This window comes from Exserohilum turcica (genome assembly GCF_000359705.1).
Source record: "Exserohilum turcica Et28A unplaced genomic scaffold SETTUscaffold_7, whole genome shotgun sequence".
NCBI lineage: Eukaryota > Fungi > Ascomycota > Dothideomycetes > Pleosporales > Pleosporaceae > Exserohilum > Exserohilum turcicum.
The window spans coordinates 183557-199801 of NW_007360288.1; the positions used below are offsets into that span (position 1 = coordinate 183557).

General features: G+C 49.7%; 7 protein-coding genes across 7 annotated transcripts; 5 read left to right on the forward strand and 2 right to left on the reverse strand.

Annotated features, from left to right (window-relative positions):
- The first annotated feature begins 24 nt into the window (after window positions 1-24).
- On the forward strand, window positions 25-804 carry SETTUDRAFT_43809 (uncharacterized protein). The gene is made up of 3 exons (XM_008031953.1): window positions 25-88; window positions 141-181; window positions 247-804. The coding sequence occupies exons 1-3, from the start codon at window positions 83-85 to the stop codon at window positions 479-481; spliced, it is 282 nt and encodes a 93-aa protein (XP_008030144.1). The 5' UTR covers window positions 25-82; the 3' UTR covers window positions 482-804.
- Window positions 782-4039, reverse strand: SETTUDRAFT_156709 (uncharacterized protein; the record flags this gene model as incomplete). The annotated part of the gene is made up of 1 exon (XM_008032006.1): window positions 782-4039. One exon carries the CDS (start codon window positions 4037-4039, stop codon window positions 782-784), a length of 3258 nt encoding a protein of 1085 aa, XP_008030197.1.
- Window positions 4040-6346: 2307 nt separating this feature from the next.
- Window positions 6347-7009, forward strand: SETTUDRAFT_43810 (uncharacterized protein). Its single transcript, XM_008031954.1, has 2 exons — window positions 6347-6412; window positions 6529-7009. The coding sequence occupies exon 2, from the start codon at window positions 6539-6541 to the stop codon at window positions 6695-6697; it is 159 nt and encodes a 52-aa protein (XP_008030145.1). The 5' UTR covers window positions 6347-6412; window positions 6529-6538; the 3' UTR covers window positions 6698-7009.
- Window positions 7010-7323: 314 nt separating this feature from the next.
- On the forward strand, window positions 7324-8814 carry SETTUDRAFT_23058 (uncharacterized protein; the record flags this gene model as incomplete). Its single annotated transcript, XM_008031830.1, has 2 exons — window positions 7324-8001; window positions 8050-8814. The coding sequence occupies 2 exons, from the start codon at window positions 7324-7326 to the stop codon at window positions 8812-8814; spliced, it is 1443 nt and encodes a 480-aa protein (XP_008030021.1).
- An 833-nt stretch (window positions 8815-9647) lies between these two features.
- SETTUDRAFT_97229 (uncharacterized protein) lies at window positions 9648-9872 on the forward strand (the record flags this gene model as incomplete). Its single annotated transcript, XM_008032007.1, has 1 exon — window positions 9648-9872. A coding segment is annotated over one exon (225 nt), but the record flags the coding sequence as incomplete, so codon positions are not given.
- A 2332-nt stretch (window positions 9873-12204) lies between these two features.
- SETTUDRAFT_97649 (uncharacterized protein) lies at window positions 12205-12897 on the forward strand (the record flags this gene model as incomplete). The annotated part of the gene is made up of 1 exon (XM_008032008.1): window positions 12205-12897. A coding segment is annotated over one exon (693 nt), but the record flags the coding sequence as incomplete, so codon positions are not given.
- A 1855-nt stretch (window positions 12898-14752) lies between these two features.
- On the reverse strand, window positions 14753-15574 carry SETTUDRAFT_34582 (glycoside hydrolase family 12 protein; the record flags this gene model as incomplete). Its single annotated transcript, XM_008031900.1, has 3 exons — window positions 14753-14832; window positions 14888-15105; window positions 15159-15574. 3 exons carry the CDS (start codon window positions 15572-15574, stop codon window positions 14753-14755), a joined length of 714 nt encoding a protein of 237 aa, XP_008030091.1.
- Between the last annotated feature and the right edge of the window lie 671 nt (window positions 15575-16245).

A 16245-nucleotide genomic window follows, 5' to 3' on the forward strand; every position in this document is an offset into this window, starting at 1 on the left:
TCCTCCACGCCGCCCTCGCGCACTCCCACACCCCCCACGACTCTGGAGCCCCGTTAGCAAGACCATATCCCGAGTCGCAAGCATGGCCGTATGCAACTCCCGCTTTTCTGCGTCCACGTGATGCACTGACACCCCCGCAGGCAGTCGCGCCTTTCAACCCCCGACCGCTCCTCCAGAGCTTGTACGTCGCGCCTCTCTCGTGCCGCCGCGTTGCAGCCGCTCGCGACCCCGACTGACGCCTCGCAGGGTCGACAAGGACATCGTCGTTCGCCTCAAGTGGGGCGAGACCGAGTACAAGGGCAGGCTCGTCTCGGTCGATCTGTACATGAACATCCAGCTCTCCAACACCGAGGAATTCGTAAACGGCGTCAGCTCGGGCACGCTCGGGCAGGTGCTGATACGGTGCAACAACGTGCTCTGGATCGGCAAGGCCGACGAGGTGGAGCCCAAGACTGCCAAGGACACGGCAATGAGCGGCTGAGGCCTCTCAGCCAACAGCCACACGATGCGTAGCACGGATGCAATTTGCAAAAGAAGCGGCCGCTCGCACAAGAGCGCGCTGACGCTGGGCGCGCGGGCTGGCGATTCATGGGCGCGCAGTACCGAGCCAGCAGTGCGCTCTGAGCAGCATTGAAACTGAAGACACCACGGCGTTAGCCGGCGTAGGCATGAGATAGGAAACTCGGCGAGCCAAGGGCTTCCAACACGAAGCTTCTCCAATCCACCATGATCCAATTCATTCCAAGCTCCTCCAATCCACCATGAGCCAAGTCATTCCAGGCTACTCTATCTCCTCTATCATCGTCTTCTTCTTCTTTTCTTCCTTCTTCCCCGCGCGGGGCTGTATGTCAAGCCCTCTGAGATTGCCCTCCAGCCCAAGATCGCGACCCAGCTTCAACCCCTCTTCCCTGACCCTGTACAACTCCTTGACTCTCAATGTCTCCAGCCCCTCTACGACACTCGCTGCGTGATATCTCACAAGCTCGTCTGCGTCCTCATCTCTGACCCACCTGATTACTCTTTCTACTTCTTCCTGCTGCTTCAAGTTTAGAGAAACTGCACTCCCCCCCTGTCCACGCTCGTTTGCCGCGTCAACACCGCGCAGCAATCCCATCACGACAAGAGCAGCCGCACGCCGCAGTAAAGCCTTTGTCTCTTCTCTCTCCATGCAGAGTACCAAAAGTACCATCTGCAGCGATGCGTCGATCCAAGGCTGCTGTACCATGTCTAGCCGGTGCTCGACGAGCGTCGATAAAATACTCAGAGCAGAAGCGCGGATCCTAACATCCTCCTCAATGCCCGTGTCCTCCCAGCCACCCACAATCTTTTGCAATGCAGTATAATCTGCCTGCTCCTGCGCATCAGCACCATCCGGCTCCAAGACATTGGGTATCGGGCCACCCCAAGCTGCTTCACCTTCTTCCTTCAATTTCCGCTCCTTGTCCGCGACCTCACTCCGCATCGAGAGCGTCTGTGCGCGTTGGCCTCGTCGACTGGATAGCAAAAGACAAGCCTCGGTGATTTGCGTTACACATCTATACTTCATCCCGGCACTTTCATCCAAGTTCCAGAAGTCATTGTCGCCCGCAAATGTATTCAGCACTTCTCCGACCCGCAGCCTACAGTCTAACGCATTCCTCAGCTCTCTTTCTTTTTCCTCAGTCTGCTTTCTCCTAGCTAGTTTCAAAGAACGCTCGTCCATGTCTACGAATGCGTCGACCACAATCGCCACAACAGGCTTTGGTGCCCGGACTGCTAGCGTGACAAGAACAGGTATTGCGGCCAAGTGCACATACGACTCAGCGTCGGCCAAGGGCGACGAAAGGAGCATGTGCGCAAGGGATGGTATATCAATGGCGGTGAACGCAACCGGGTTTCTAAGCATTGAGTGTATAGTGTTCAAAGCCCAGGTACGGTTAGGAGGTTCTGGTGACTGTAGTTCCGTGAGACAGGTACTCAGTGTAGCGCGGTGTTCGGCCAGGGGATCGGCTGTTGCCTTGGTCCCAAGACCGGTTTGAGGAGAAGGAGAGTTGACCGCAGGGGTGATGAGGTGTACAAGGGCAGTGGCAGAGTTGCTAATCACAGGCGGTATGGGTGATTTTGCTTGGGCCAGAGGTTGCGAGAGGTACGCCAATGAGGGCAAAAGCGCATGTAACATTTCCGTGACCGAGGGTGTCTTCTTGAAATCGGGTGACGCTATTAGAGTGTTCAAGATGCTCAGTGCAAACGACACCAGATCCTCATTCACAGCGGCTTCCTCGTCATTCTCTCCTTCTGCACCTTGCTTCTGCACAATATTCCCAAGCATAGCGCGTTTAGAGCTGCGTGCCCTTTTCGAGAACGTCTTGTGCCCACTCACAAAATTTTGAATCAACTGTGACATGAGCTCGGTGATGTGATGTGGACTTCTTGCAAAATGCTCTTGAAAATGTTTTGCCATAGACTCGGAGAGCTTTGCATCAGCCAGTGCTGACAGAGGGTCACCCGTAATATCTCCATCTGTCAGGGAATTCCGTGCAGGCGTTGCTGGCGCTAGCCATCTCTTCGTTGCACTGAGAAAGACGGACCCAGCAACGTCATCGGGGATCCCGGCTTCTGAAAAGAGAGACACCAGCAGGTTGACGCGGTCGTCCAACTTGCCAATTAGTCCGAGGATACCCTCTACACTTTCCATATTCTCGGGCCTTTCTTTGGTTCTACGTCGTATCGCAACTCCACCCTCGGAGCCAGGTCCAAAAGTCCACGTAACTTCTCCATCCCAGAAGAGGTTCTGAGCAATGTTATCCATTTGCTTTGCATCACAGGCTATCTCCATGTAGCGTGATATGATTGCTTTTGGCAGCACGGTCCACTCTTTGTCCAAAGAAGGTCTGATCTTGGCATAATTGACTAGAGCCCACAGCGAAAGCAGGAGAGGGCTGACAAGGCGTTTGATAAGGCCGGCATGAGAATATGAAGACGTGATGATTTTGAGGCGTCGAAGAGCAGTCTTGAGGTCTCCCTCTTTTACTATCATGTCCATGCTCCCTCCGCCGCATGACGGCGAACTTGGCATCTTCCTTGGGAAAATTGCATGCAACAAAGGCTCCACAAAGATCTCCCACCCTACGGTACCAGGTGCGCCCGTTGTCTTCTTACTTAGTATTCCACCCGCAATGATGTGACCTGCCGCACGACTAAGCTCTTTGCCCTCGCAATCATCAAGGAGATGATGCAATTGAGGAGCAATTCGTCTTATCCAATCGTCTTGGGCGACACCGCTCGGAGGGAGTACAAGCAACTTGGACGCCTGTGTAATAGCCTCTAGCGGAATGGGAATTTGAGATTGCGGCCCTGATGCGCCCTCAGGGACATGTGAGTTCTTGGATAAATAGGAGAGTGCAAGGAACTCGATTGTGTGTCGAACGCCCTGACTGCGAAGCGGGACCATGGATAGTTCCGAGGAGATGATGGGTTTGAGCCATTCTGGTAGAGACTGTTGCAGGAATGTTGTCAGTATCGGAAGGAGGCGGGATTTTGGAATCTCGTTCATGATCTTCTTGTAGATGGCCGAGAACTTTGATCTCGCGTTTTCCGATGAATCGGGTGAAAACGATAGCTCAGCAATCGCAGATATGATATCTGGGAGTATTCTCTGAGAGAGCAGCGGCTGTAGGCCGGAGCCCCTTTGCTCTAATATAGGCAGAATTGCTTCCATGACCCGGGCCAGCGAGTCCAGATCGCGGTTTGGTGGTGTAAAAACAACGGCAGTTAAAACCGACCGTGGGCGTTGGCTAAAGGCTACGCCCGGAGACAATCTTGGTAGGATGGCAAGCATGGTGGTTAAATCCAGAAGGCCGTAGACGACTCCAGCAAGAGAAGCGTCGTAAGGAGCGTTTGGGTCTGCGACTAGATCGGCAGCATTGATGGCTTGGAGGTGAGAAAGGGCTTGCTCGACAAGTGTCGTGGTGGGCACGTCGCCGGTGTATTTGCGGTTCTTATCCGCAAAAGGGCCGACAAAGTTGGCCGCCGCATCTACTGTGTCTTCGACGGCCCCCATGGTAGATGGTCTGGTTCCGGCCCTGCGAGCGGTTGTGTTATACTAGCGCTCCTTGCTGGCGGCGACAAATTCGTCCTCGTTTGAATGCGGCTGCTCAGAATTGGAGCCTCTACGAGGAGAACAGGTCGAGATTGCGGGCGGCCAAGCAGATAATATGAAATCCCATTTGCCACTTTCACTGGTGTCGGATGGAAAGTTCGTGAGCAGATGGCAGAAGCGACGGAAGTGATTAGTCAGAGAAGCAAGCGCGTCTGCACGTGCTGGCGCCGCTATGACGCGCAAGTGATCCAAATCTCTTGGCATTAGCGACGCGTCGTTCTCCTGTGTTCAGCGGGGCAAGACTCCAACATCCATCTCAACAGCCCCATCATTACACGGCGTCTACCTCCAATCAAACGCCACCTCGCTTTACTGCAGCTCGACCGGACTCAGCACCTTCCACGCGTCCCTGATCAGATCCGACTATATCAGTGCCAACGGGGCGGTCGCGTAAAGCCCTCCTTTGGAACCATTTCTTCTCTCACTTGCTTGCAAGTATCACGCATGTCACTCTCCCCATAGTTACCGATGTCTGTCTTCCACTTGGAATGCGGTTCTTCCGTGCCTCACTTACTTGCACGACCGACACCGACCCGAGCCTCTTGGTATGGCCTCAATGGGACGTCTGCATGTCGACTCGCGCCCCTCGGTGGTGACACTGGGGTTGTGGGTGAGGAGGACAGGCTCGGATCTTAACCCTAATCATCTTTCGGTATTCGTTGCGCTTTACGCCCCACGAATAGTTTCGCGGTCATGTCGCCGACCTTCCTATTAACCCGCGTAGGGCAACTCACACCTGTGGACTGCCTGGTTCGGTGCCAAAGGGAGACTCGAGGTACAGGAGCGGAAGCTCGAAATGAGATGACATGTGCCAGTTGGTTTTAAAGTTCTCAAATGAGGACCACGTCGGCATCTCATCTGTGCAACAGACTCTGGTCACAAGAGATAGCTTCACGATGAGAACGACCATTGCAAGAGACGAGAGGTGATGAGAGGCGCCGGTCACCTCGGCCGAGGATCGACTTTGGGCTCTTGCATTCCGCTAGCACGCAGGCTGTTCGTTTCTAGGATTCACACGGGAGTTGCAACGCCAGGCGCCAATCATGACCACGTCCCCATCAAGTATCAGGCACTCAGCAAATGAACAGAAGAAGAGCGCGGTGATGACTTGGGTCGAGCCTGACATGCGGATGCATCAACCTGTTTTGGCCCCGGCTGGCGCGAGATCCACTCGTCGGAAAGGCGAAAGCCCAGCGAGGTCTCAATGCGTCTCAGGTCGGTACTATCATCAATGGCGAGCCGTCACGCTCCGGATCTGAAGTTTTGAAGCTTGTGTCAAAAGAACGGATGGGTACACGTGTGTTGGGCTAGGTTCGCAGCGTTTGCACTGTGCGATGAATGGACTCGAGCTAGCCGGCGATGGCTAGCGATGAAGACGCTCGTGCACCTCTCCTACAAGGACTACCATCCTGCTCATCTCTACACACTCCTACACTGTCTACATCATCTCGAAGCCTGTGTCATGATTTTCATCGCCCGACACTAGTCGCCTTGTGGCGATATCTGACCAGTCGCGTTAATCGTCAGCATGCACGTTCAGCGGGCTGTATATAGACGAGCGTCTACCCCTTCGATCGAGGAGTCATTTGGCTCCTGCGATTGCCCATGCGGTTTTTGAGGATGTCCTTTGTCCGTATCAGAATGCCCTCCGTCACCATGTGTATGGAAGCGGAGCCGACACAAAGACTAGTCTCTGAGAGTCGTGTGATCACATCCAGAGAGAAGCTTCCTGGCTGGCCAACCAGCGAAGATGGATCCACAAGAAGGAACTTACGCGACTGTTGTGTTTTTATGATTAGGATCTCATCCCCGACAAATTTTGGAGCAGGAGAAGGATGGTCTCGATGCAGCAAAGCGCAGTTGACGGTATCTGGAGTTGTGACCACGGCTTCTTTGGAAGCGCCATGACGTCTGCGAGCGTGGTGTGCTTGGGTGTATCGACCTGCATTCTGTGGCGTGGTTATCTTCAGAACGACCTAGTAAAAGAAATGGTAGACAAGCGGCAACAAATCGGCGACATGATGGGAACCACAACGCATCACTTCTCAAATCAAGCTTTGGAGACGGGACCTCTCTAGAGTGAGGCTCAGGGTCTAGACCTGTCTGTCTTCAGCGTTTGGAGGAGCCTTGCGGGCCTCACTGTGTTCCACCGACTCTGCCCCGCAGTCATCACGCTATTCTTCTCTACAGTGTCTTCTTGGCCACAACATGGGGTACAGCGACCGAACATTGACCAAAGCCATGCTCAACGGTATCATTGGTGTGGAAATGGAAGTGCGTCATGAGGGGCTGTTGTGGCGGTTCATATGGCCGTCTTTCGGGACGGCCACTCTTTTTTTTCATATAAGTGCACCGTTTTGGGGGAATAAATGCTACGCTAACCAACGCAGGTCCAGGAATATGCTTCTCCGTGTTCTGCACCTCGTATTCGTGTTGAGGCCCACAGCGGGTATACCCAGTCCGCGTGAGCCTGCAGCAGCCAAGCGAGCCAGCACACATTCAGCCGATACAACAAGACCGCGGATGCGAGGTACCAAGACATATAGACATCTCACGTGAGCCTCGATATCACCTTACTTTCTTTGCAGCATTCGAGCATCTAGATCTGCCTGCAAACTTGTCGATTCTTGGTCGTTGGCTACTGCCATAAAGATAAAGTGGCTTTCTCGGACCACTATCGCTCAGGCTTGGATTCTCTACAAACGGCACCGAAGCCGAGCACACTAAATTCTGTTTCGTCAAAAGATGTGGGCCCGCCAATAGAAGATATGACAGTTGAGTGAATCAGGCGGTGGGCTGAATACTTGTCTGCTCAACCATGGGGCCATTCTCTGGTATTGGAAGCTATGCACTTTACATGTAGCCTCCATTCAATAAATTGCTGCAGACTTTGGCTTTCGGAATCGTCACGACTGCATTAAACAGAGTAGGCTAGCCTTGCATACCGTGGGCCAAACCAAGTCATCAACCTTGCGCCGGTGCAGCTTGTCTTCAGTTTCCCATACGGTTGAGCGCCTACTTGACGTGTCACTCACACCCCACTAACCGGAAGGCATGAGCTATTTACGGCGAAGTTCTTCTGACGTCACATAGGCCACAACGGCCTACGAATCCTTATAAAACCCATACTGCGGTACTGCATGTTCGAAAACAGACTCAAGGGTGTTGTCTTTGTTTAGATCGAGATGTTACGTCGTACACTTTACACCTACTGCGCCATCTTGGTGCCTCGTTTCATTAGTGCCGATACCTGTTCGACAATTGCAAACCTCGGATACATCGAAGTCACACATTCTCTCGACTTAGCTTACATCGAAGAACAAACCCAATACTGGTCGACGTCATGCTCTGCTCTTTTGCCGTCATGCATCATCTTCCCAAAGACGACAGACGAGCTGTCAGCAGTGATGCAAATCCTTGCTAATACACCCGAGCACTTTGCCGTCAAATCTGGGGGACACAACCCAAACAATGGCTGGAGCAGTGTTGCTGGCGGACCGCTCATTGCTATGGACCGTTTCGACCAGGCCAATCTAAACAGCAGCACAGGAATTATCGATGTCGGCCCCGGGAATCGATTGGACAGCATTTCTGCTAAATTGCAGGGCACTGGGTGGACGTTTGTTGGTGGACGTATTGGTAACACTGGAGTTGGCGGCCTGGTCCTCGGTGGAGGACTTAGCTACATGTCAACCCAGTATGGATGGTCTGCTTCAAGTGTGCTCGAGTACGAAATGGTGTTTGCCAATGGCACAATTGGCTATGTTAGAAAAGACAACCACCCGGAACTTTTCGTCGCACTTAAAGGAGGCGGCAACAACTTCGGGATCGTCACAAATTATAAACTGCAAGGACGTCACCAGGTTGATGTCTAGGGCGGTAATCTTGTGTACTTGCGCACTACCAAAAAGGATGCCCAACTGCTACAGGCTGTGCGAGATTGGACCGAGTACAACGAAGATGACAAGGCGGCCGTCATTGTCACTGCCGAACGAACAAATATCAACATTGTGGATTCTTGGATCATATTCCTGTTCTATGACGGCCCGGAACCTCCGACAGGTCTCTTCAAGAATTTCACCGATGTCAACCCTGTCCTAGACACGACGCGCACACGGACCTATGCGGACTTGATGGCGTCGAGCAACTGGGTTGTAATTAAGGGGAACGTTGTTGACATCGCCACCGAGACGATCCCGCTTCCCTCTAATGCCAATGCCGTCGAGGTCATGGAAGGCCTACATAGCCACTGGCGTGACATGTCTGGAACCACACTTCTTGTGCCTGGCATAGTCGCATCCATTGCTTGGCAGCCTTTTCCGAAAAGAATTGCACAAAAGGCTCGCGAGCTCGGTCCTGACCTCATTGATGCTGACGCCAACGTTGACAGAATAATCATCGAAATGAATTACGCCTTCACCCCCAAGAGTCTGTACGACAAGATGGCCGACACCATGGAAGCAACTTATACCGGAATTCGTAATAGGGTGCTGGCATGGCAAGCAGAAAACAAGCTCCCGCAATCATATTTCCCTATCTTTATGAACTACGGATTCTATCGCCAGGACTATTTTGGGAGGCTGAAGCCCGAGAGTCGTGCGCTTGCGAAAAGGGTTGCAGACACCGTCGATCCGACGGGCCTTTTCCGCACACGAACTGGAGGCTGGAAGCCTTGACGAAGGGATGGATCAAATGTCATCTTGATGTAGCATGCCGGGATCTTTTCAAAGCAAGAAGGCGGCCTGTCCAAATAGAACGTCGGAGTGCTGCACTTACAATAAAGTGCCCTAGCTTACCGCAAAAGGCCCAGGAATATCAGATATTGGATATCGTTCACAAGAATCAAATAAACTACATTAGGATACGCGCTGAGCATACTGGGTAGACTTGTCAGTCTCTAACTAAGACTTGCATCAAATGAACTTGGGTTTCTCACTCCGATCGCTCTATCATTGCGCATGCAATGACATGTCTCTATACAGTATAGAGTAGGAACTGCGCACAACGCCTGGCACTGGTGGCAGCTCACCTGATGCACGAATATTTTTCATCTCCACAACAGCCCTACCCCGACTTTCTACCCTATCTTCTGTATACATTGACTCGTCCCAGTCAACCTCTCCCTGGAATGTATTTCGTCGTCGCCTACAGCAACAGCTGATGTTGTCAAAGTACATGCCTGCTACAGGCAGCTGAAGCCCAGCGGCGAACAACCCGGCCATGGCAATGCCGGTCCATACCATCCCAAAGTAAGAAGATGGGTCTTGCGTTTTAAGGATCAGAACTACGACAACAGTATTTGGCAAAGCCGAGAGACCTGTGTGAAACATGTCAGTTGACAAAGTCATCATTGTCAAACGCAGATCTTACCATGAATCAAATAACCAAGACCGGATATGGCTTCCACAGTCAGCTTGTGGTCAGCAAACTGGCTTGCGTGTCTACGCCTCAATTTCCTCGACACCAACACCAGCCCACTGATAGTCATTAAGCTATCAGATAGGCTCGCCATTGCAATGGCAAAGTAAATGGCATGGTCGCTAACAATAACAGAGGTCGATCCCACCACCAACAGCCAGACTATGAAGAAAATATGGCCAGTCCACCGCCGAACAATGGACGGTGGTGCCAGCACTCGGATGGCAATGAGGAATTCGATTCCAACATGTTGCGAGAAGAATATCAGCTTGCTGGAATTGAGTTCCAGATCCGACATGAAGTGAATAGTGAGTAGTAAGAAGGTAACTGCGAAAGTCACAGACAAGTAGTGGAGGTCCATCATGCGCTTCATTGAAAAGCCGACGAGACCAGAATAGATACCCCAGAAGAGCAGCTGGAGGAAAAGTCCTTGGAAAGATATCACAAAGGCAGGCTCATACAGGGCGAGTGGGCCTCCTTTGAGCAGGTGTTTGTTCTGTGTCTGCAGTAATGGCGGAAAAAGTCGATGATATTCCGGTCCAGTCCTGTCAATGTCTGTGGGGCGAGAATGCTTAGTACTACGCAAAGAATTGAGATTACTGGTTGCATTTGCTTACGATTGAAAGTCGAAATCGCATTCCCCATCTTGTAGTAGAACAGCGAATTGATTGAGAAGCCAATCGAAGTCGTCCAGAGCAGTCGGCAGTCCTATGCAAGGTGCGAAGACCGCTGTTTGCCTCCTGTAAAAAACGAGCAGAGCAGATACGGCAGAATCAAGGGTAGTTAGTGCGCACTTAAATTCAATAAAGCGCTGATCAAGGAGTCTCACGTCATCAAATTTTACAGCTGGAACTTTGCTGTGACGACGACCAGCGAGTAAGCAAGCAGGGAGAAGTCGCGTCGGACATGGGCATGAGATCTGTTTATATCGACTGTGGGCCTTTTCAACACACGGTGTGTTGTCTTCAGGGTTCAATAGATGGATTTGACATATGTAAACATTGCCATCGTTCGTGTAATGTGGTGTATGTTCGCGAAGACTGAACAGGTTGATGTCCGATAGCTTGCTCCGGGATAGAGAAATGTATGTATTCATTTGCTAGATTACAAAGCGGCTATGGTGACATCTGCCTGCCGATGTCCACATCCGCACGGATCCGGTCATACCCGTATAGATCCAACCACACCCCTTTACTGATGGATAGAGTTGAAGCCATCGTGCCCACTTCTCCATGGCGTGACACTGCATGGCAGCGATACGAAGTCTGCTCCTATACAGCGGTGGTGACTCTGCCAATTGTAACGCCATCGCATACGACAGTTTATGCGACCCGACTGAAGAAAATGCGCTGTTCCAACTAGCCAACTAGCCAATGAGGTATCTGGAACGACTTCCTCGTTCACTCTATCAGATTACTTAACAAGCTTGAAGCACAGATCAAGCGATGGATTATTTATGGTTCGGCAATGCTGCGCAACATGGTCGTGTTTCATCTGCCGTCCATGAGGGTAGAATAAAGTTAAAACCACTAGCAAAGTATGTACCCACGCTAGTACTGTTGTAGATGCAAACCCTAGTAAGATATAGGGCGTCCTCGACCAGCAATTTCCACCTCACACCTTCCCCCTGTACATTGAATCAAAGTCTAGAGGTGTCCAGGTTTAATGGACTGCCGGGCCATTGATTCGATATGCTGTTGAGAAATGTTGAAGAGTTGGCACAGATATTATAGGAGAAGTGTAGTGTTGATACCTCAGCCGGCTCAGAGAGCAATTGGGTGCTATCTAATAATAGGTAAAGACTCGCGCGGGCCCCGGTTAGACCAAGACGCCCTCGCGTGCTACAGCGTGACTCAAATTTGGGATTGCGTGTGGCCTTACTGAGGAGCCATTCATAAGCTCCTGCTATCGCCTTAATACATTGCTTAGCGAGTCTTTACACCCTTAACTTTATATATATGTGTACCTGGCAGGTAATAGGAGCCTTTTCAAGTTTGTCGATGTATCATCAGCAGTGATACCCATCCTCCTTCGCATAAAAACAGAAAACCATACCCTTATCTTTAACTCTAATACCTTACCCCCTGTATTCTTGCCGGAAACATCTGCGGCTATCATACTACATTCAAACGTAGCGTTGAGAAGCTTTATGGATTTGAGTATGTTTGAAGTAAATTGGTAACAGTCAGTTAGAAACATCTACTAAAAGGCTGCCAAAACAGGATAGTGAAAGTTTGGGTAGATTTCCCGGTGATATTATAAACACCCCAGTCTACTGCGTGGTGAAAGCCGCTGCGTCCGCACGTCGCAATCACTCATAAAACCAAACAGTAGGCAACACAAGGAAAGGATTATTAGTGCTGACCATGTGCCGCGTAAGCAAAGGTAAGCTTACTACTGGAGTATATGTAGCAGCTAAATGCGCAGCTACAATAGGGTCATCTTTCACCATATTTCAAGACACCATGTCATTGACCAGATCGAGATCCAGATCGAAATGCCGTGGCACCAAGGGCGGCAGAGAATCCAGGCAAAGCCTCAACTCTCATTCGTGTGGACCCTTATCCGATGAATCAACGGACAAATACAACATCCCAGGCACACAAAATCTACAATCAGAGATTAGCACCTCGACTGACTGCCTTCTGATGGAGGGAGACCATGGCTTGTTACTTCTTTCCCATCTGCCAGCCTTTGGTACTAATCAGCTTTTACCGAATAGGGGACCGCCAGATCTTGCCGCGCTGATACATCGACATTATCGTGCATTCCAATTTCCCGCGTTCCTAACAAACCCTGACTGGACATGGAAGAAGGCCACAACCGAAGTTATCGCATTGCAAAAAGCGTTCCCTCCAATCAAGGAAGACCAAGAATGCATGCTGGCCATGGCTGCTTGGTTCCATTTCCTTTGCAATGTCGATGATGAGATTGAACAAATGGATAGCTCAGGGAGAAGTTTGATACTTGAACGGATCATCGAAGCACTACGCGATATCAGCTTAGACCGACTTCGTCAGATGGAACATATTAAGCCGAAACGGGATTTTATGGATATTCTTCAAAGGGTAAACATGAGCTTGCATCGCAAAGTCCCGCTCACGACGCAAGAAAGGATGGATATCAGCAATGTTCCCGAAGCATATTTTGATATTGTGGATCAACAACCGACAATCAACGACGACGTTGTGGAAAGCAGACATGCAAAAGTAATCGCACTTGCAAGTAACTTCATTCGGCAATGTCAAGCGGTCATATCACCTGAGACTCTTCCCAAAGTTTTTGCTGAGGTTATCAACGTCGTAGAAGCATTGAGGGATGAATCTGCTTACCGGGAGAGCAATGTGCTGCCAAGCATCGAAGCGTATTTGCGGCTGCGGGTGCGAACAATAGGTCTATCGCCCTTCTTTGCTATCTTAGCAGACACGCTAGTTGGCATTGAAGCTCACCAGGCAAAGGAGTTCAAGACTGGGAACAATGACGAGGAAAAAGATCTACACGACGACGGGATGACCTCCAGTACTGGCAGCAGCAACCCAGGCTTTTGGACCTCACCTCTGCACAAGAGATTGTGCGATTGCATAAAAATTACCGTTGGGTTGCAGAATGACATTGTGGGTCTCGCCAAGGACATGGAAAAAGGCGAGCGCATGAATCTGGCCGTACTACTGGTTGAACAGCAAAATGAGTCTACCCAAAGCCTTGAGGCTATTCAGGCGGCACTGTCTACAGCCGTCTTCATGCATAATACAGAGATGCAAAACGTGATAAGACATTGGGCAGACATTAAGACTGCAGATTACTCACCTGCGGTGCAGGTGTATGCTCACTCGCTCATGGCGTTTACCCGAACGCATCTTACATGGGCTACCCAGACAGATCGATACCATTTGAAACATACAACCATTTCAAAAATATTCTCACGCGTGGCTGAAAGCACAGCTATAGAGGGACTAAGATTCAAGGCAAGGGTGTTACGGACGCGAAAGTCACTGCGGCAGTTTGCAGCCAGTCACGTAGTAGGACCCATCTAGCTCTAGTAATATTACTATTATCATTCAACAGCGATTTGTGACGATAAGAAGTTCCTTCTGATAAGTTATTCAACTACAGTTTGAATACAAAAACTCTCGTAGCCCGCCGTCACGAACACCCTCGCTATAGGTGTTCATGATACAACCATTACCCTCAACCTTGCAAGGGAATGCCTATTTATTTATTAGTAGTGTTTCTTAAGGTTAGGATTTTGATATCATACCTTACGGCATGCCTGCCAGCCCTCAAAGACACCACCGGTAGAATATTTCGAGCAGTGCCCGTGAGGGGCGTCCTCATCCGATGTTTTTGTACATACAGTCTAGTAGGCTGAAGTTAGAAGGCCATTATAGTAGAAGGTTTTACAAGATATAAGGGGATGCCTCACCCAGGTATCACGCCGACCAAGACGAGCGTCAGCATTTACTTCTTGGCTAGGATGTCCATAGGCTGTTAGTGATAAGCCTAGCAAGATATATAAAGAGGGGAAGAGCATTTTAAAGGCGGCGTAATATCTTTAGAAGATGGGATTTGTACTGATAAGGAGGGTTATTTTAGAGAAGGATCGAGAATATATCATGTATATACATAGCAGTATAGATATATATAGTCTTTGTACATGCTTTTGGCATAGTTAGTATTGGTTATGATGAGGCATTCAAACCTAGTAAATAGCGCATGCTACATACCGCCGACTTGGTATTTCCTTGGCTCTCTAGCATACTATTCTGCGATAGCACTAGAGTAGCATAATTTCCCATCTGATATAACAAAAGCTAGTAATACTTGTAAACCTAAGGTGTTAACTTTACCATCTTACTGAACATGGTAAGTACGGTTTAGATGAGGAGTTTATGTATTTTGTATAGACGTTAACCCTTTGGAGATAGTGACGATTTAGAAGCGATTGGATTGTGCGGCCTTATTACTCGGAAATTTTCTTGAATTCGGCCCGACAATCCCTAAAACGACTTTGCCGTATCCCCTAAACTTATGCGCAGTCTTCGTCTTTGACTAGATAAGATACAGACATATCTATGTCGTGGTATGACACCAGAAGATATTCATCAAGTATTTCAGCTGAGGCCTTTTAGACCAGAGGAAAATCAATCGTCCCAGGCGCAGCTTATTCTGAATATGACTTTTCCACGACAATTTGTTTTAGTAGACGTAAGCATCCCACTGGTTGACAGTGAATAAGGCTGGGCCGCCAGTGAAAGCTTCGGTACCAAATTCGAAAGCTATGATAATATTAGCTTGATCGCTTTATAACGGTATAAAATCTGTCAATCTTACTAATAAGGTTCTGGCTAGAACCAGGAAAGCCCATATTATCTGGGAGATAGGTGAAGAAGTCCAACATGCTGGCATCAAAATTGTAGATGGTGTTGGAGGCAACAAAGCTATACACTTCCATGGCGCCGTTGAGTCCTGCAAACAGCTCCCAAGTTTGTCCAGCAACAGTGACGGTCCCCTGTGACGTTCCAATTGGGTCTACACTATATCTAGCGAGCCTATAATTCATGTAAGTACTCAAAGACAGGGAAAATGGCCAAGACAAACCCACCAGACCATAAGCTCGTAATCGCCACTAGTAGTAGCGTGGTTGACATTTGCAGATGTGAACAAGTCGTATGCAACATCACAGCGAATATTAGTAGTGTTGTAGACCCAATAGGCCTCGGTTTTCATGCTAGTATACTGCGTAATTGGCTTCTTGGTGAATTGAAGCGCCGAATAAACATAGCTCTTAACATTATTTTGGCCACCCTGCCACTCCCAGGTTGAATGCCACTTTGCTCCAGTTGAGCTAACGCTATCAACGTAGGTGCACTGGGAGCCAGAGCTTGCAGAGCTGATACCCCAGAGGTTGTTGATGACCTCATAGTTGTTGCTAGAGTAGGACTGGTAGTTTTGGCAGAGAGTTTCCTCTGCAACTCCTCCAGATGCGAGAAGGCTAAGGATGAATGATGCGACCTTCATAGTAGGCGAGTGGAAGGCGAAAAGAAGACGAGTAGCTAGTGGCGATGGGCTCAGATGCTGTTTGATGTTATTTTGACTAGTCTTTGGCCAGCCTTTTATACAGGTTTCTCGGTTGCACTGTTCTTTCAGGCGCGATCCGCCCCGAAATTCCGGCCAACTCTGTTGAAGGGTTGCTAAAGGAGTTAGTCTTGGATAACAGTGTAAGACGGATAGCCAATCGGATGGTATTCAGCAGCCCTAGCAGAATGGCGGGGTATCGGCGAAGACATGTGGGTAAAAAGAAGCATGAAGAGATGGACGTCTATTAGCTGGACATTTGCCGGGTGTATGTACCGACTACAAGGGCGCTGGCTAGGTGTGGCAGAATTGTGTATAGTGTTAATCGGAAGCGTACCCGATATTCCATTTTACGTGTCAGGTCCATGCTCGTGAGAGAGAAAAAGTGTGTATAAGAGGATAACTAGGTGTATTATTATTATTATTATTATTATTATTCTAGTTTAACGTCCTTTTTCAGCCCGAAGGGCTATATAAGACGTGTAGGGTTTTTAGGCCTATAAGTATCTAAGTAGGTTGTTTCTAGCTACGATATTTAGGAGGGGTTTTAACTGAATAAAGGTAAGGCTCGTAGCCTATTAGTTGGTAGGTAGGGGGGGGGATAGGGTAGGGGA